This window comes from Apteryx mantelli, chromosome 5 (assembly GCF_036417845.1).
Source record: "Apteryx mantelli isolate bAptMan1 chromosome 5, bAptMan1.hap1, whole genome shotgun sequence".
Taxonomy (NCBI): Eukaryota; Metazoa; Chordata; class Aves; order Apterygiformes; family Apterygidae; genus Apteryx; species Apteryx mantelli.
Genome location: NC_089982.1, coordinates 59682305 through 59702569, shown reverse-complemented (window position 1 = coordinate 59702569; position 20265 = coordinate 59682305). Strand labels below are relative to the sequence as shown.

Sequence of the window (20265 nt, the reverse complement as noted above, 5' to 3'; positions counted from 1 at the left end):
CACGACTTGCGCCATCGCTGTATAAACAATTAATAGCGTTTGAAAAAAAAAAAACCAAAACACCGGCAGATTGTGCCCGCCACAGTCACGCCCCACGCGGCGGGAGGGCACCGGGGGACGCGTCACTTCCACCGCGCCGGGCCGCGCTTCCGGCGCGTGGGGCGGGAGGTGGCGTGTTCCGCGGGCTGGCCGCTCGCGTCCGCCTCGTGCCGTGGGACGTCCCCGTCCTCCGCCCCCCCCCACGCCTGCCCACCCGCGCGCGGCCCCGCGGCCGTTGAGGGGCCGTTGGGGCCGGTCTGCCCTCGCGGCGGGGGAGGCCCGCGAAGGGCGCGGCGGCTGCCGGGCGCCGCGCCGCGATCGCGGCCCCGAGCGCGATGGCCCTCGCGAGCAGGGCGGCGCTGTGGTGGGCTCGGCGCCGGGGCCGCTGCCCGGCTGCCGCCGCGCTGCGCCCGCCGCCCCGGCTGCCCGCGGGGCCCGGGGCGTGCGTGCGGCCCTACAGCTCCCGGGACGAGGTGAGTCTCCTCCGTGCGCCCCCGGGGCCGGGGGTCGCCTCGCCTGCCCCGGGTCTGCCTGGAGCGAGTCCCCAAAGGCGGCGGGCGTGTGCTCAGCAGGTGGATGCTGGCAAAGATCCTAGGGCTTGTTTTCTCCTCTGCCTGGCCTGGAACTGCAAGCACAGCCTGTGTAAGGGAGGTGCTACGTGCGCTTCTAAAGCGGGGGCCAGAGTGTTTCAGTAAAGTGTAATTGACTGCTATTAGTGACCTCCTGGTTCTTGATGCTGAAAACTTTGAAAAGCAAACAAGCCACCTTTCTTCAAAATGTTGTATTACTTGGAATGAGCAGGAATAACACAACAAAAGGAGTTTGTTATTGCTAGACTTCTCTGTGTGTGAACCAAGGAAGTCAAGCTGTTTTGGTCCCCCCCCCCTTTTTTTAATTTAGCCAAGATTTCTGTGTTATCTGTAGATTCCTTTTCCACCAAAACCAGCGGCTTCTTACGATAGCACTGTTGCTGCTGCTGCCTGGACTGCTAGCTAATATCACAGTATTGCTATCATGCAGAATGATGTCCTTAATGATCCCAAGTCCAGTTTTCTTAATGCTCAGGTTTAGTATGGTTTAACAAACCTGAACTCTTTACCGTAACTGTTTTAAGTTTTCTAACTCCCTATTTTCATAAGAACACAATGTTCTTTACAACACTTTCCAGCATACTTACTGATAGTTTAGCCTGGCTAGAATGAAAAGGCTAACATTTTAAACACTGGTGGCAGTTTAAGTTATTCAGTCTACTTTTTTATTTCCTCTCTGCATAGTAGCAAACTACAAATATGCACATGGTTCTCACACATGACTAGGACTGCTGCTTATCAACCTTATCCTTGTTACTATTTGCAATGTTAAAACCCATGCAAAACTTCATGTACTTTGATTCTTTTGTAGTAGCTGTGGCACTGATACTAAAATTTGAGCATGAAGATAAATATAAATTTGAAAGCATGCAGGGAATAGTAGTAAGAATAAGATGTAGGATTTGTTTAGGAAAGGGAAGATGGATATCTTAGATCCTCTAGTATGGTTAGTTGTTGACAAAGGATGCTTGGAAGAGTAAGACTAATCATGTTAATCCTCACTTGCTGCAAATGGAGAAGGAAACCTTTGATCCATAAGAGTAATGAAAAACTGGCGTGGTCTATTTAGGGAAGTCTTAAATGGAGGGTTTTTAAGAAAAAGACAGGTATCTCCTGTGCATGTGTGGGTGTTTTTTTTTCCTTTCTTTCTTAAGCTCGATCCTGTTCCATACATAGCAAAGATGCTGGATTGTATAGTCTTCTTAAATTCTTTCCAATGTTTTGTTTCTGTGATTTTATAAAATAGTAGTGATAATACAATTCTGAAAACTTAATAAGCTTTTTTAAAGACTTAATCATATTGTATGTGGAGATAGTATACATGGTTTGTGAAAAGGAATTTCTGTTTTTCAGGAAAAAATAGATATGTCTACATATTCTGTTGAAAGTATTAGAAACTTCAGTATTATAGCTCATGTAGATCATGGCAAAAGTACCTTAGCAGACAGATTATTGGAAATTACAGGTAAGTGTTCTGATTTCACCTATATTATCTTCATTTGTTATGTAAGCAGATATGCAAATTTCTATAGCTTTGATTAATACTAAACTTCTTAATATCATATAAGAGAAGGCTGAGGGGGGATCTTATCAATGTGTAAGTATCTGTAGGGAGGGTGTCAAGAGGATGGGGTCAGACTCTTCAGTGGTGCCCAGTAATAGGACGAGAGGCAACAGGCGCAAACTGAAACACAAGAAGCTCTGTCTGAACCTGAGGAAAATGTAGGGTGTATATAGGATAAGATACTAATGAGGTATTAAAACTGTTTTTTGACCTTAGGAACAATTGCTAAAACTGATTGTAATAAACAAGTGCTGGATAAGCTGCAAGTGGAACGTGAAAGAGGGATTACAGTTAAAGCACAATCTGCATCTCTCTTTTACAGTCATGAAGGAGTAAACTACCTCTTAAATCTCATTGACACGCCAGTAAGTTAAGTATAAACAGTGTTTAAATTACACACACTCACAACTAAATGTCTTTATATTTAAAAATACTACCTAGCAGATTTCTGTCTTCTTGTGTTCATTAAATGCTTTAATTTTTCTTCAAGAATTGTCTTTTGGATGAACAAAATACAAATGAAAACCTCATAACATAGAAATCTCTGTGAAGGACTCTTAAAAATATGTGAAATTATAAATATTTATTTTCCCCACAGGGCCACGTAGATTTCAGCTATGAGGTATCACGGTCGCTATCTGCCTGTCAAGGTGTCATACTTGTAGTGGATGCAAATGAGGTGGAGTTCTTAATTCTTTTTTTCTGCTTAGAATTTCAGCAATTTCTTTAAGCAGCCTACAGAGACAATTGGTGTTCTTCAGTTTTTCCACAGTTCTTTTTGCTCCTGGTCTTGCTCTTCAAAAGTAGTGTGTTGCAGAAGAAGAGTAATGACAGTTTAAAAAAAGCTATAGACAAATACTTTTGTGCTTATAGATACTGTAGTTCCATGACATAGAAATAAAGCACAGATTAGTGAAGAATCAAATCCTACTTCTTACAGAGCATGATCCTTGTAAGTGGCAGTCTGTGGTACTAATACCCATTTGAGTACCTTCAGTTTCTTGTTGGAAAGCTTGACAGTGCATTCAACCACACTGTTGACTATAAGTACTTGGTGTTGTGTTTCTAATTGTCTTCTAGAATGCACATTAATCTTGGAAAATTTAAGCTAAAGTGCAGTATAAGCTGACTGTCAATAAACTTATTATGGAAATCTGAGAAGTTTTGTAACCACTAGATTAATGGGTTCTGGACTGATCTTTCAGGAGAAGCAGGGAGTTAAGGGGCAGAATGTTTTTAAGATGATACTCTGTACGTTTATAAAATTTATGACAAAGTCTATGCTAAGAGGGAATTGAAATCAAAGACCTTGGATATCCTTCTCTTTGTATAGTGCTAAAAACATTTTAAAGATTCAGTTAATGGACTAGAGTAGGAGGATTAGGGGATCACGGTTTTAAATATGGACACATTTGCCCAGAGTATTTGGATGATATTTTTTTCTATGTTATATTTATGATTAGGTTGTACAAGAGTCAAATGAATGTTACTTTTTTCATATTACATTTTTCCATTTGTTTCTCTTGGTGGGAAAATATCTAACTTCCTTTCTATGTTTATGAACACTTGCTTCTTCCCAACTTGGTGAGAAAGTGGACTTAAGTAAACTTTGGTAATAAATACATTTTCTAAATATGCTGATATTTTTATATTTAGTGTGCACATATATTTTTGATGTTATATTTAAATATTATGTAATGATTTGGTGTTCTCTGTCTGCTTTTCAGACAGAATATCTGCAAACCCACCTTTATCTTTATAGTTGCTAATGTTTCCCCTCCCAGCCTGAATTTTGGAGTCATTTTCAAGATTTCTCTCTTTTATTCCTTTTTTTTTTTTTTTGATCATTTTTCTTTGTTTCTTCCTTATATTGTTCAAAAGCTTATGGCTACATATCCATGCTGATTTTTCCCATCTAAGTAATTTTCTGCTTGGGCTGTTGAAAACAAAGGGGAAAAAGTAGCTTCTTTTTTGTGAGGCTTTTCTCCCCCTCCCACCATCCCCTTCCTATCCTCTCTGGTCCATTTGTGAAGTTAGACTTTAGCTTTTGTTCCCTCCCTCCCTCCCCTTGGAGTGGATCTGGAAGCTAATCTTCCTCCTTATCTAACCAGTGCTGTTATTTTGTCTTGCTTATGAAAGAAATATGAGGTACAAAGCTTATAATCCATTTTCATTTTCCAAAATAACTGTAAGGTAAATGTGAAGGTATGTTTCTGCCCTCGGGAGTAATTGCAGTTTTATTACCATGATTACATGACTAGCTTTTACTTTGTGTTAGTTGACTTGTGAATACAGCTTGCTGTAGGCAACGAATCTGTCTTTGAGGTAACTGCTACAATCTTGACTATTCAGAAGTAAATAACATACATTAAGCACCAAATATATATTTTTGTGATGGATAACAGTATGTTATTTATAAATAACTGCATATGTGAGATGTCGCACATAAAGCATTATTAGTTGTCCTATTTATATTCACATTATGAGAAATGATCTTACGATTTTGTTTTCTTTCTCAGGAATGTGTATAATCAATTACTGTTAATTATTTTCCGTTCCCCAAAAGAAGGAATGGATAGAATAGCAAAGTAGTCTTATTATTTTGTATGATATGCCAAAAAAGAACCAGTAAAATTACATGTTAAACTTTTTTCATGCGTGTTTTCTAGGGTATTCAGGCTCAGACAGTGGCAAACTTCTATCTCGCTTTTGAAGCGCAGCTTGCAATAATTCCTGTCATAAACAAGGTAATAAGGTTTTAGAGTTTTATATTAAATAGTTGGGTTGTGTAAATGTATAGAAAATTGACAAGAAATGCATCCTCAAGTAGAAGGTGGTCCTGAAAAGTGAAATTAGCTAATATGTAATAAAAACTTTGTGCATTTTCTGTCTGCTCAGTATTTTAGAGTAATTGATTTCATACAATACACATTGCTCCATTTTCTAAAAGCAGCAGTGAAAAGAAGTATTTGTGGAGTCCACATAGTTAATCGTGTTCAGAAGTACTGTGTAAATTGCATCTTGATAAGGAAGTATGAACCTGTTTTAGTTTGCAAAAAAGTAAGCTTGAAGCAAATAAGGGCCATGATATGAAAAGCAACTGACCATTTAGACTATATTGTTCAATACTGTGTATTTTATCTTGCTGAGAATAAACTGAAGCCCTGGCATTCTAGGGTCTCAGATTGACTAGACGTTAAATACAAATGAGAATGTTTAGATGATATGGTTTTGTAACCTATAACAACCAGTTTGGACAGACTTTAATTGGAAGAAATAGTTAATTAGTCTCTTTTATTTATTTTTGATTTATTTATTTTTTTTTAAGTGCAGTGGTATGTAAATTCATTTATCATAGAGCATGTATGACCAGAAGGGTGTAGATTAACCTACACAGGCTCTGCCATGCTTCTAGCAGTCTGGTTGTGATGCGACTTCTGGACACTAATGGCCCTGCTTTGTGAAATACCATATTTTAACAGCTGTGGTTTTCAAATTGGAAATGACTGATGTGAGCAATTTGAAAGGCTTTCAGAGTGGACTTAGGCCTTCTTGTACTTGTATATATACGCTTGCGTTAGCAACACGTAACTTGTGTATCACTTCTGATTTGACTCCTTAACCTGAAAACATTTAACCTGTATCTGTGGATAGGAAGATAATTAGAAAATTTATGAAAATAAGAACTAATGTAAAAAATAAATGTGCTCTTTTCCAGTGGCTTACGCCTAATGATCCTGTAGTCTATCTTAATATAAGTGCACCAGTTTATGAGCATAGGAAGTTCTTCCTTTTAAAATCTTTTTTTTTTTTCCCATGGCAAATCTTCCAGTGGCTTTTTACAGAAATAGCTTTAAAAGTTCTTGCTGTGATAATCAATATATGCCTGCATGTGCTTTAATCTTTTTTCTCTTTCATTAATGGTGGTACACATAGGAGATTACATGCATAGCAGCTCAATATTTAAAAGGTGTAGTCTTAATTTTAAAGAAAATACGAGTGTTGTAGTTTAGAAGACTTTCATAGGCTCCATGATTGGAATAACAATACTGGTCACTGTTTAGCTTAAATGTTGGGGGGGTTTTTTTTGATAGATATATGTTGTACTTGATGTTTGATCCTATAAACAAGTATAGGTAGTATTTATGCTTTCAAATTACTTAGTACCTTTGCTCAAGAACTTCATTTTACACTGTCTACTGAAACAAACAGAAATAGCCTAGTTAAAGAAAAGGTCCTTCTTGAAGTCAAGCAAGGAAGGCTTTTCCTAAAACAAATGAGTGACTGGAATTTTTGATGTTAGCCTGTGGTTTCATTTATGAAATTGTCATTTGTTCCTAGTGAATAGTTTTATTCATTATAAACCTGCAAAAAATCTTTTGTGTCCAAATCTCTAGAAATCCTTTGCTTTGTTTTAAGCCATAATAGAGAAAGCTTCTTGATGAAGATCTTTTGCTGAAGACATCCAATATTTATAAGTAAATTCATAAATATTCCTTAACTTGTATTTTTGGGAACTACCATGCTGAATCATAAGATGTAATTGCTGTATGTTTAGCAGTATGTTGTTTTTAAGATTGACTTGAAGAATGCAGACCCTGAAAGAGTCGAAAAACAGATTGAGAAGCTGTTTGATATCCCTGTAGATGAATGTATAAGGGTAAGATCTTTTAAAGTTTCATAATATGGCTGATTGTATACCTGTTCCTACTTTGTAGCTAATGAAAGATTTGTACACATAATAGATCAACAAGGTGTTGTCTGTCTGTCTGTCTGTCTTTGACATATAGTATGAATTTCTTTAAAGATTATTGTCTCCTGGAAGACAAGAATGGAGAAAAAACTTCTCAGTTAAACATTCTAATATGCCTTGATGATGCATCAGATAAACTTGAAATTGTTTCCCATTGTTCTCTCACTTTGGAATACTTTTATGGGTAGTATCAAATGTGGCAACCAAAAACTGACTAAATGTGACACTAATAAATACTGAATGAGTGTAAGACAGATGTCATATAAAATTGTTGTTGGACTTGTTTTAGATTTCTGCTAAACAAGGAACAAATGTTGAAAGAGTTCTACAAAAAGTCATTGAAAAGATTCCACCGTAAGTTCTGTATTTTAGTTATGAAACCTTGTAAGGTTAGCTAGGAAACCGAGTTACATTTGTACAGTACTGTACTGAATGCAGTCTGGAATGAAAGCTGAGAAGTGAGCCACTAAGGGTGATACTTTTATAAATGTTTATGTAGCTTCAGTTTAGAAACAAGTTCTGCTCTTCCCTATGAAAGTCAGTGTTTCAGAATCTGCGTGTGTTACTGAGTTTGAACATTGCATTGTTACTATGATATAGGTAACTGAAATCTGCTGTCTTTACAAAGTTTCATATTCTGAACTTGAGCTTTAAAATAGACTTTTATTTAGGAACTTGATGACAAAGTTGCTAAATTACAGTTCAGTTAGCATATTCCTTTTTGTGTTTTTTCCTCTTATTAGCTAATGATTCTAGTTAAAAGAAAATCCAGAACTAGTTTTACATGAAAGATAGCAAAACCAAAATATGAGTGGGCCTTTTTTTTTTTTTTTTTTTTAAACTCAGTTGTTGGAATGTTACTGTTGAGTTTTTGTTCTCCCCAATAAACTAATATTTCAATAATTACTTTCACCCCTTGGGAAATGGAGATGGTGGATATGCATTTGTCTTGGTTTATTTGTGCTGCTATTGCACATAGAGAAAATAAAATGAGTAGGTTTGCAGCATCATGCATAGTGAAACACTGAAGTGAGATCTGGTGTGGATGTGTTATGCTGAAAATTACTCCATAGTGTTGTCTGTAATAATACAAAAGTGTTTTTTCTTTTTTGGGGGAGGGGGGGAATGGGACTATTGAATTTAAAACATGCTGCTTAATATATTGTTTTACATCTTTTGTGACAGACCCCAATTTAATACTACTGATCCATTGAAAGCCTTGGTGTTTGATTCCACCTTTGATCACTACCGAGGTGTCATAGCTAATATTGCACTTTTTGGTGGGGAGATTCAGAAAGGGCATAAAATTGTGTCTGCTCACACAAAGAAAAGGTATGAAGTTAATGAAGTAGGAATACTGACTCCAAATGAACAGCCAATGCATAAACTGTAAGTAAAAATTTGAGTAGAACAAATAATAAATTGGTGTGAGATACAAAATGTGACACTGTAAGATACAAAAGCTTGCATTTCTAGATCACCTGTTCAATTTTTGCTTTGAGTGGTAAAAGCTGGGAGAGGTTTGGATTTTTGTTCTTGTTTTTCAGTGGGGGTTTTTATTACTATTTATAAGTGAGTGAATGCTTAATGCCAGTCTTTCTAGTCATGCTGAGGCAAAAGCTTTTGAAGAGGGGAACATTAGCTACACACCTTTCTCAACATTTTCTAAAAACTACTGCATGGTGTAAGTTATTCACACATAAGTTATTTTAGCTCATTGCACAGATGAGGTCCACCTCATGTGCATGCAGTCTCCCAGCCTGTCTTCATAGTATCAACGAAAAGACAAAGGGGATAGTGTGTGAAAACTTCAGTGTGTTTGGATTTGTCCACTTTTCAGCCAGGTAGATACACAGCTAAAATGCATCAGAAGCTTACTGCATAGTTTCTGATCAGCTGTAATGAAAAAATCAGAGTGGGAGTTCTTAAATGGCAACGAGATAGTGAGGGCTTCCTGAATTTCCCTAAGACTTGTGTTGTGTCATTAAATTTGTGTCTGCTTTAATTAGTGCAGTACAATCTAGTGATAGAAGTATCTCTTCAGTAGTTTGTTTAATCCTGATGCACTTATGGAGGGAGCTCTGTGGTTCTGGAACTAAGTTGAAATTTTTTCCCATGGTACTGCAATTTTTAGTTGACAGAGGTCTTTCAATACTCTTCAAAAATGTTACTCTCTCAAGAAGTTAATTATGTATCGCTGTTAATGATAAATCAAAAAATAATTTGAAGTGGCAGAATCTTTAAACTCCCTCATGAATCTTATTAAAAGGTTGTAAAAGATCTATATGATCTTATATCTTACTGGAGAAGGCTATACATATGAAATACAAAGCAATCATCAGGTTTTTAGAAGGGGTGATATAATTCTGTTGCAGTGATTACACTGGGGTCACGTTTTTCAAAAATTCTTAAGTTGGGCAATGTAAAGGTCTTTTGTCAATATCTTTACAAATTATTGGCATCTAACACAAGTTAATCTGTTGGCAGTAGGCATAAAAAGGGGGCTTTTATTTAGCATTAACAGGATTTTTTTCTTCTTCAAGGAATTACTCTAAATATTCTTAGGGCTTTCAGGATAAACTATTGCAAATGAGATAAAACTGTTTATGCTTAAGTTGTAATTTTTTTTTCTAATTCTATTTTGCAATTTTTTCTTGCCTAAATATTCTGATGGCACTGAGCTGATAATCTAGAGGAAGGAAGCTATTGTATCAGTGAGTCTATAGTATACTGAGCATCTGGACAGCTAGTTCTTTCTAAGACTAGCATTTGATGTTCTTATTCAGCTGTCCAATTTATTTCTAACAACTGCCTTGTTTGAGAGTGGAAGGGAATGGGGCTTCATCTTAGTTATTATTGCAATATATATTGTGGGTAGAAAACTTTAAATCCATGAATGCAACAGCTTCTAGAAACTGTCTCCTCATGGCAGCAATGGGAAGGAAATCAGGTACGTAGAATTAGCAAAGAAGCTTTGTCAGTTTGTACTTAAGTATATATTAATAACTTCTGTGATGATTCTCAGTGAGACTAGGTTAGTGTGTCTTACCAGTGATTATTATGTGTCATGGTTTCCTGTCCTAACAGCATTATGTGCTTATGGAGGGCATTTGTCTTTGTTTCTCCTGCTTAGTATATGAAACTTGCTGTGGTGTGGCAGCTGGGAACTATTCTGGCTACTGTGTTTTAGGTCCTTGAAGTTCCTTCTAGCTCCTGCTTTCAAACTGGGAATAGTACAGAACTGGAAATCCAAAACTAAATGTATCATTTAACTGTAACAGAAGTACAACTGCTTCAATCAACAGATAGTTCATTTGAGACAAAGTTTACAAATCAGAGGAAGAACAACTTAAATTTGGCTTTTGGATTGTGGATGGGCTTTTTGGGGAGGGTTTATTTGAATTTCTTATTGGGTGAATTCAGGTGGGGAAGAATACTAGTAAAAATGATAATTACAAGAAGCATCTCCACATAATGCAAATTTTATTTAGATATGCTGGACAGGTGGGCTACCTGATTGCTGGCATGAAAGAGGTAACAGAAGCCCAAATAGGAGACACACTGTTTATGCATAAACAGCCAGTGGAGCCTTTGCCTGGCTTTAAGTCAGCGAAACCAATGGTCTTTGCAGGTGAGGAATAAACTGATTAAAAATGGAATCACATTTATACTAGTAACAAGAGTAAGTACTAGACCTCCTGAAAGAATATATGGGTGTATTAAGAGTTGTGAGGATTAGAATTTTAGCAAAGTTAAGCTAGGGGACACGTTGTTTATATAGCTTTGTATAATTTTTCTGGTGACTTAACAGATAGGATTAATAATCATTGCAGATTGGTTTTACATGAATACAAGACTAACATTTAGTTTTAGCCATGATTATTGCTTCTGTGGCCACTACAGTCTTGATAGCTGGAGAAGAAAGGTTGAGGCTTTGAAAAGTGAAGTCCGTTTCTCTTCATCTTGATAATCAGGTTTCTATTGTCGTTTTTTTCTTTTAAAAACTAGCAGCTGTTTCATTCTTGTTAAATGTGATAAACTACCAAAGCTAATTTTCAAAATGATTTTGTAAAATATTTGATTGTATGGTTGAGTGGTTCTCTTGAGCTGTTGTCACCATCGTTTGCTTCAGTAAGTGCAACAAATACTATGAAAGATGACTTCAGAAAAAAATTCTGTATATCACTTCTTAGACTTGTTCTGAGGGAATGGATAAAACTCACTTGGACTAGCTCATGGAGAATATGCTTACTGCCAGTGAAGGTAGAAGGGAAAGTGTAATCCTGTAGATAGGTATGTCATGTCTGTGTGTTGCTTCTTGGTGTAGAGCAATCGACTTTTTCTGAACACGTGGCAATGTGGAAGTCATACAGTAGAATCTATTTTGAGTGCTAATTATACAGACAGCTCCTTTTATTCATTTCAAAAAAATATAGAAACATTAGCAGCTTTGATAGTTTTGTATAACATACTTTTTTGCGGCTAGTATTTTTGAAGGAGCATCTTGGAGGAGTTAGTCTGCTTATTTGTTTAGCAGCAGGTGTACATAGCAGCCCTGCAAAATGATGGTTGTACACATTTGTGCATCTTCCACAGCTGTGAAGGATTAGCTGAGCACAGTATTCCTAGCATTATTGCTTTAATGTTAATCCCTGTTTTTCTAAGGTAATCTAAAACTTTGTTACATTTTAACTGTAACTTTAGCTTCTGAAAAAAATATTCTCTTTATATCCTGTTTTTGCATTTTAAAAAGTCTAAAATTTGAGCTGGAACAGAAGTAAGCTATTTCTGATTTCATTACTGTGTTCACTCTAAGAGGCATATTTGAAAGTTAAGTACACGCTAAATCAGATAAATTTCTTTATCACATCACTTCTATCTAATTTGCTTGACAGGAATGTATCCTGTAGACCATTCAGAATATAATAATCTCAAAAGTGCTTTGGAAAGACTGACACTGAATGATTCCAGTGTAAGTGTTCATCGTGACAGTAGCCCTGCTTTAGGAGCTGGGTGGAGGTGAGGCTTTTACGCTACTTTAGATTTTCAAACTGTTTATTTATAAATTAATGCAGGTTTAAGGCAAATGAAAGTTGAATTTAAATTAATTCAAGTTTAGAAGCTTTAATTCAAATTAATGATAGGTAAAGATTGACAGCATGTGAGCTTGTATTTGCACAGAATATGCAATTTGCTGCGATTGATAGTTTTTGTTCTTGAAGACTCATACTATGAAACTCTAGGACTTTGACTTGGTCTTTTGGAGATTCTTTGCTGTGTTTAATATTGCCAGACCAGCAGTGTAAACATACTGGGGGAAAAAACATACTGGATTTCCAGGGGATATACAAGTATTTTGAATAACAGGATTTTTTTTTTCCAGGTTGGGTTTTCTTGGTCTTTTACATATGGAAGTTTTTAATCAACGTTTGGAGCAAGAATATAACATGTCCGTTATTTTGACTGCACCTACTGTTCCATATAAAGCTGTTCTTTCCTCAGCAAAGTTGATAAAGGTATGTTAAATTTATTACAGCTTTATGTCAATGGAAGTTTAAAAATGTCCTATAATAAAGATTGCACTTTTTTAATGTATAGTGGTACTTTATTTTAAGGTAAACATTAGAATCACTGATATTTAACATCCTTTAAATATTCTATTAAAATGATTCTTAAGTTAATTTTCCTTCCCCTTTTGCCTTCAAGCGCTCTGTTTTCATGACTTATACCTGTCCTTGAAAATAACTGAAAAGAGGGATAAAGCACACCTTTCTTGCTGTATTCTTTTAAGCACATACAGATTGAGCTGAATTACAAACAGGTGAAATAATACTTCCAGACAGACTTTACATGTCAGAAACCATGAATGTTTTGAGGAGTGGCTTGTAATGCTACTGTAGATGGTGGCAGGGTTAGGTGGAGACAAGTGAGCCTGATCATGGTGAAACAGGCATATGCAAACATCATTGACTTGGATGCAAAGAAAATCCATGTGTCTGGGTTTTAGAACTCAACAGAGAAGGGCCTATGAGCACCTGTTGACAGAGGAGGCTGCAAATTGTCTAACTGCTCATTAACCAGCATGTATCTGTAAATATTAAGAAAATCTAATTATTCCAAGCAGTTTATGTAACAATGTTGCTGTACCTGCAAGGTATGAGACACATTTTGGCTTCCTGCTTAGGTATTGCAGCAACTATGAATTAAGTAGTTGACACCTTCAATGCATAAGTTGTTCTGGATTGCTGCTGTGGGACACAGTGAAATTGAGTATTTGGGTTTCCAGTTTTCACAGTGCTGGATGTTGGGTCCCTGTTCCAGAACACTCCCTTAACAGTAGAGGTGATATATTTGCTTGCTTTGATGTATGGAGGATTGCATGTACACAACAGGAAGCGTGACCCACCTCTTTTTTTCCTACTCCAGAAGAACTCCAGTTCCTAAAGAGATGTTGGACTAGAAAAAACAGGTAGTGAAAGCACTTGCACAGGAATTGCTGACTTACGTTCTAAGCCCACTTCAGCCTGTAAGGGAGCATGAACCCAAAGTTCTACTTGCAAAAGAAAGACCCCAGCACCAAACTACAGAATGACTTGGAGCAGGTCTTCTGTTGAAACTGGGCTGAAGCTGTGCAGAAACACCTTATAAGATTAGAATGGAGTAACAAGGAGGATCCTTGCTCTGTAGGCAAGAGAGATAGAAAGACAGACAAAAAAGTTTCTGTGGATAACCCTGGGTTCTAGTCCTAGCTCCAAGTGCTTATTTCACTTTTGCTTTTGAAAGTCACTGGATAAAATGTTTAAAACATTTTTTTTCCTAGTGAAAAATAATTTCTATAATCTTCTTCAGAAAACCTTGAGCAACCATGTTTAACCTAAATTATGGAAAATGGCATTCTTTTAGTACTTCCATTTTTGTTTGGGGGAGATGATGGCAGGAGGGTTAAAATATGGTCAAGAATCAAACTGTTAACTTCATTTGTTCTTAAAGTTCAGTACTGGGCCATGAAAAATGGTGCTATACTGAATAGTATATTCAAATGACTTGAACATGAAATTCTAATATATTCCAAAGAAGCAAGTCCATCTTCAGTCAGTTTTTGGGGTCTGTGAATGGTACATGGAGTAAATCATTTTAAACTTCAAAACAGAATAATAATTTCTAGTCTAATTGGCTCATAAGGTCTGATATTTAATATTACCCTTTAACTTAAGCTATTCCTGCTAAATCATTATCTGGACCAGCTTTCTTGTACTACTTGGGATTCCAGTCTTTCAGTGTCAAGAGTTTTAAACTAATCTGTGAAGAGATTGAGTATATTGATCTCTGACTCATGTTTAGTGCAGTGTAGGGACTGAATGATGTGCAGTAAATAAGGCAAGGCGATCTCTCACTGAACGAGAACCGAAATACTGAAAAGCTGCCTCACTGATCACTTTTCAGCTGTAGCAATTTTTTGGTAGCTTCCTATAAAATTCTGTGTCTTTAGTTCATAGAGATTATGATTACCACTGTACTTACAAAATGTAACATTACACATTATATATAACTGGAAAGACTCACTCATTTTCTCTGTAGAGACTGAATTAAATTAATGCATGAAACTGAACTTTGAAATGGACAACTATGCAGAACTTAGCACTTCATCTTTTCAGTCTCCTATGTTTTGTTCTCATAGCCTGCATTTTCACCAGGCTGCGGAGAAACCATTTTTTCCAGTTCATTTCGCAAGTGATGGTGATGATCTAGATGACCCATTTAAAGATATGCTGATCAGGGACTTCTTTATTGATACAGAAGCCTGTTTTTAAAATCAGGCTTGGTATGAATTTGGGTTGTATAACTCACAGGTATCCCCAAACAACTGAAAAAATTTATAGCATTTTTTCAATGCTGTATTCATCTCTCCCTCCCTCTCTCTCTCTCTCTCTCTCTCTCTCTCTCTCTCTCTCTCTCTCTCTCTCCTCTCCCTCCCCATTTTTATTTTTCTTAAATGTGTAATTCAGTCTATTTCTTTGTAAAATCACAGTGTCTGGGGTTTTTTTCTTTTTTCCTCAGGAGTACGGTAAAGAGGAGATTACTGTTATCAACCCTGCTCAGTTTCCTGATAAACTGTCAGTATCTGAATATATGGAGCCAACTGTTCTCGGTACTATTGTAACCCCTCACAAATATATTGGGAAAATAATTGCTCTGTGTCAGGTTGGTATATAGTTTTAGTTTTGTCATTTGTATTGTTAAGTTCTTTATGGTACTAAAATAATAGTGAAGATAGTAGATAGTGAGATATTAAATATCAGTGAAGAGTATCTTTGGACAGTAATTATTAAATATATTTCTTGAAGGAGAATAAATATTTTAAGCTTACATATAAAATTACTTCTGAACTACAAAATGCTTATACTGAAAGTTAGTGTTCAAACTCAGTGACAACAGAATACCTGATCCAGCATCCTGTAGTAGAAAAACTTATAGCTGGTTTTGTTTTCCTGAGAGAAAACAAAATCTGCAGCAGGGGAATAAGATCTATTAGTTTTTAGAAGTAACTTCACTTAAATGTGACTTCTGTCAACATTTTCCTGAGGCTTTATACATGATTTCAGTACTTCACTGAAGTACATTTAGAATGGTGGTGACCAAACATGTCCCCCAAGTGCATCTGGATTATTTTTAAGTGAAAAAGTTTTAAATGCCATAGATACCATTTTTATATAATTTCTTTGCAATATTTTTCTTAGCTTTTAATCTTAGCATTTCAAGTTGTGTAATACAAAACAGTGCAGTACTTCTATGTCAGCTCATAGAGGCGTAAGATCTATTAAAAAGAATTCACAAAACAATTTTAAGAACACCCTGCTGGCAGGAAGGAAGATGAGCCTGTCAGTAGTAGTGCATAATACCCTACTGGAAGCCTAATTTCAGTGACTGAGTTTGTGACTATAATACCTACACACTTAAAAGGCAGCAGTAAGCAGGAGCTGTTAAGGATTTCAGAAATTCAGCTTTTAGAAAGAGATATATTTGAACCATTTGTCTAGTTAAATTACAACTATTTTTTAAATTATTGTCTTGCAGTTCCTTATTTGTTCTGGGACCTAATCGAACTAACAACAAAAGTTACCCTGAGGCTTTAAGTATTGCATTTTTCTAGTGTAATTGGATAGATGTTTATTTTATTGTAGGACATTTCTGTCGAGGGGAATTGAAACATTTTTTATTTGTCTAGGATCGCAGGGCAGTCCAGAAGGATATGTTGTACATTGATGAACACAGGGTTATGCTGAAATACCTCTTTCCACTGAATGAAATTGTGTTGGATTTTTATGATGCTCTTAAATCTCTGTCTTCTGGTTATGCAAGGTAATTACAACTTCTGTTCTTCCTTTCTCCTTCTCCAGTCCCCTGAGGCAGGAAAAGGAAAAAAGAACCTGAGAAAAAGACATAGAAAGGCACAAGGAAAGAATATTTGTGCTGCAAACCTAGTTCTATTTCATCTTTAATAAATTAGATTCACTGAGAAAATGAGTGGAAATAACTCTGAGAATCATTTAATATGAATCACATGTATCACATCTTATAATCCTCTTGTCAGGCTTGTATTTTTCAAGTGTGCTACATAAGGTGGCACTCACTAACCTAGATGACTCTCGCTCATCTAACAAGAGAATGGGCATTGTCTAACAAAGGAATCCCTGGAAACATTACTTATGTTAATTATGTCTCATGTGGGTGGATTCTGTAAATTCAGATGCTAGAACAATGTTTGTCAAGAGCTTTTGAGTTTAATTGAAGGGAAAATGAGGCAAGGCAGATGGGCTTACATCACAGGAGACTCAATGGGTCTTGTAAACCTTACATGCAGAGATTTTGTTAGTAAGATATATTATGCTTTAACAGGACTAATTACATTCTCCATTTTATAAGCCTAAAATATAACAAATGTTATTAAAGGACTGAATTTGATTTGATTCTCTGTTTCCTTAAATATACCTTGTGAAGGTAAGGGAAAGCTACCATTTTGGTAGGCTTTGTGTATATTTGTAGAAGCATAAGGAAAGGTGGGGAAGAAAAGATGGAATGTAGAAAAAACAGGTAGATGGAGACTTTTTTTTTTTTTCCCCCCCTCAGGATCTGCTTCTCCAACTAGATAGGAACTCTTAAGAAACTGTCTGATTACCAGAATTATGCTGGATTTCCTTTTATTAAGGTGTGATAGCAATCAATATAACACTATTAAATTTCTTGACTTTTATTTCCTAACTGGCTATCAAATCTTGCTTATGTACTTAACACTCTCACTAATCATATTTCTGATATATGTATTCACACAACTATGCAAAGGTTTATCTAAGCCAATTAGAAGTACTTTAAAACAGATAGAAGTACTTTAAAGTACTCTCAAAGCTTTCTTTTTCCCTCTGATATTTCAGATCTGACCATATTTAATGGTATTGGCAATCCTTGCTTTTATACTTATGTATAAGATGCACATATTCTACTGTACAACTTTGCATCTCCGTTTTAAGAATACTTGCTAACTGACACACAGATAGTAAGGCCCCTCTCTACCAAAGGAGAAACATGACTTGGAAGAATGGGGTTGGAAATGAAGAGAGAAACTTGGTTGCTAGAGATAATGATAATGTGGGTTATATAAACAGTATGTCAAGTGGGAGGATGAAAAGAAAACAGTCCAGTGTTGGTGCTTGATTCCTGTGACATCAAGGATGCTGTCAAAAAGCTCTGAAGGGCTCTGTTGACTTGAGCTTTAAGGAACTCCAACTGATAGGAGAACCCTCTTTGTATTTGGATAAACTCTTAGGGAGTGCAGTAGGAATGTAGATTCTTTATAGATTTACCCTGCTCAGTAGCTGGAATATGGAATGGAGGATGATGTCTTCTGCTGCCTTGGAGCAAAGATTTATCTGCAGTAAATTGCTTGTCCAGTTTTGCAGAAGGGTGGCCTATTGAGAGACTAAAAACTGTGCTCCTACTTTATTAAAAGTTCAAATGTTTTATTAAAAAGTGTGTACAAAACTTAAAATATCTGGAACAAAGAATACAAAATACAATTGTCACAAAATTGCCACTAACTTTTAAATTGCTTTTCTTCTAGTTTTGATTATGAGGATGCAGGATACCAGGCAGCAGACCTTATCAAAATGGACATTCTTCTAAATGGAAATCCAGTTGAAGAACTGGCAACTATCATACACAAGTAGGTTGACTGTATTCTCTATTTCAAATAATTAGACTTCTTGTTAATATACAATGAAAATATATATCTTATGATGAATATATATGAACACAGCATTGAGGATTTCACCACATCACCACTTTCTGAGATGATCTGAAAAAGAGAGGCATTTTATAATTAGGATGGAATTAGGGAATACATGTCAGTTAAAAACAAATCTCAAAAACGTTCTGCTTCCCATTCTCAATTTAAATGCTAGATAAAATGTATCTATAATAATGGGGGGGGGTAAGAAAAAGAAAATACAAAATGCCAATCTTCTGAAGGGCTGGAAAAGTTGAAGACAGACCAGTCTTGGAGATGCCAGATGTATCACTTATAGTATTTTATTATTTACTATTGAAAAACTGAAAAATTTGGTTTTATGCCCCCAGTCATTTCTGTTCTATGCAAGTTTGCTATTATTTTGTCTCCAGCCAGACTACCAGGAGAATGCAAGTATTTACAGGATGTAATTATCTCAGAAATGTTTGCTAAAATGATAGTTTCTCTACGCAAAAAATAATCAGTTTCTCAGGAATTCCTCATTTGCTGGTGCAAGTAATTTCTTCCTGTTTACAGCTTCTCGTTTTTGCTTTCTCCCCTCAAAGCCTCTGTAAGGCTCCCTTCTGGAATTTCACCATCCCTTTCCAGTAGTGCTGGGAACCACTTTTCCTTTTCTCCTTGATTATCTCAAAGCCCTAACTTACAGTTGCTAAAAGTTCATATATTCATTTACTTAGTTTTGTTCATAACTACAGTCCTGAAATCCTTGAATTCAGTATCCTTGACTTCAGAAGGTAAAAGCAGGAAAATGATACCCTTATCTTGTTTAGAAGGATCATGGCAATGGACTGGAATAAATCTCTCTGCTATACACTGGCTATTTAACATTTTTCATGAATATGGAGTGTGTCTAAAAATCTACCTGCATCTTCTACTTTGAAAAGATGCAAAATGGAGTGGCCAAACATGTAAAAGCTGTTTATTGCTTTAATTTCTTGGTCAATGTGGCATGTATCCCTGAACTGTTTCTGCTTATTGAAACTAACACCCTTTCTTTTACCTTTAGCTTACAAATGATTTTTCACCTCATACTCAGCACTCATTCTCCTCCTGCTTCAGTTATTCTCAGACTCCTCTCACCGTAACTACGTTACCTCTGTTTTTATATAAAGAATTACGCTGACAGTAACCTCAGTAATCTAGCCAGTATTCAATGTCCTAAATATGCAAGTAAAATCTGTATATTCTATAACTGTAATGCTTAAACAACAGCTCTTTTTATGGTTTGTGTTGTATAGGTAGCAGGAAGTCACACTATTGCTACATGAATGCAAATATTTAGAGATGACAGCCAGTTACTTTTAAAAATCACTGAAAGCACTTGTTTTGTAGCTTCTTTAAACATGTTTTCATTTTTCTAATTGCAAAATCTAAAGTATATGCTGATGTTGAATGTCTTGATAATTTTGATTAGCAGATTACACTTTAGAAAATTGTTTTTATATATCAAGAAAAAGTTTTCAAAATATAATATGTAGATCTTTTGACCTACTCTGCCAAAAATCAAAAAAATCTTCCTTGACCTTCTAGTTTAAAATAGCAGTTGAAGCTGTGACAGTAATCAGTATGGCTTTAGTATGATAGACAATTGATGTATGTATTATGAATATTTTAAATTTACTTGAAGACCTTCTGTTAATGTAATCCTATTACCTGTTTTATGAAATGGATGGCATGAAGTGATCACTCATGAGATGCAAAATTATGATCTGGTCAGCTTATATTTGAGTTTAAAAGATGATAAAATCATTTTCTCAGACATTCTGGTCTACAGATATATTTGAGGTTGTATTGCTCCTTCTAAAAGCGCTAGTGACTTTCTCTTTCAGTGATAAGGCATATGCCACTGGTAAATTCCTGTGTGAACGTTTAAAAGATGCTATACCTAGACAGTTGTTTGAAATAGCCATCCAGGCTGCTATTGGCAAGAAAATCATTGCAAGAGAAACGTAAGTGGAACCATTTTACCCTTACCTTTACCCTTCCTGTAAGACCACCTTCCTGTAAGATTAACTGA

General features: G+C 36.1%; 2 protein-coding genes across 3 annotated transcripts in view; one reads left to right on the top strand and one right to left on the bottom strand.

Moving 5' to 3' along the window:
* Window positions 1-374: 374 nt before the first annotated feature.
* GUF1 (GTP binding elongation factor GUF1) overlaps window positions 375-20265 on the top strand; it is a 22654-nt gene continuing 2763 nt past the window's right edge. Inside the window, exons 1-15 of one of the 2 annotated variants that reach the window (XM_013949499.2) lie at window positions 375-512; window positions 1983-2094; window positions 2410-2558; window positions 2792-2872; window positions 4863-4940; window positions 6770-6853; window positions 7236-7300; window positions 8132-8335; window positions 10438-10577; window positions 11842-11965; window positions 12330-12462; window positions 15005-15148; window positions 16173-16306; window positions 18063-18164; window positions 20078-20197. In XM_013949499.2, the coding sequence (XP_013804953.2) occupies window positions 375-512; window positions 1983-2094; window positions 2410-2558; window positions 2792-2872; window positions 4863-4940; window positions 6770-6853; window positions 7236-7300; window positions 8132-8335; window positions 10438-10577; window positions 11842-11965; window positions 12330-12462; window positions 15005-15148; window positions 16173-16306; window positions 18063-18164; window positions 20078-20197 (1808 nt within the window). Of the gene's footprint in view, window positions 513-1982; window positions 2095-2409; window positions 2559-2791; window positions 2873-4862; window positions 4941-6751; window positions 6854-7235; window positions 7301-8131; window positions 8336-10437; window positions 10578-11841; window positions 11966-12329; window positions 12463-15004; window positions 15149-16172; window positions 16307-18062; window positions 18165-20077; window positions 20198-20265 lie in introns of both variants that reach the window. The other variant, XM_067298094.1, reaches the window with a different exon arrangement.
* GNPDA2 (glucosamine-6-phosphate deaminase 2) overlaps window positions 18171-20265 on the bottom strand; it is a 14421-nt gene continuing 12326 nt past the window's right edge. The window contains exon 6 of the mRNA XM_067298095.1: window positions 18171-18296. The gene's annotated coding sequence lies outside the window, so the exon portion shown is untranslated. The remainder of the gene's footprint in view (window positions 18297-20265) is intronic.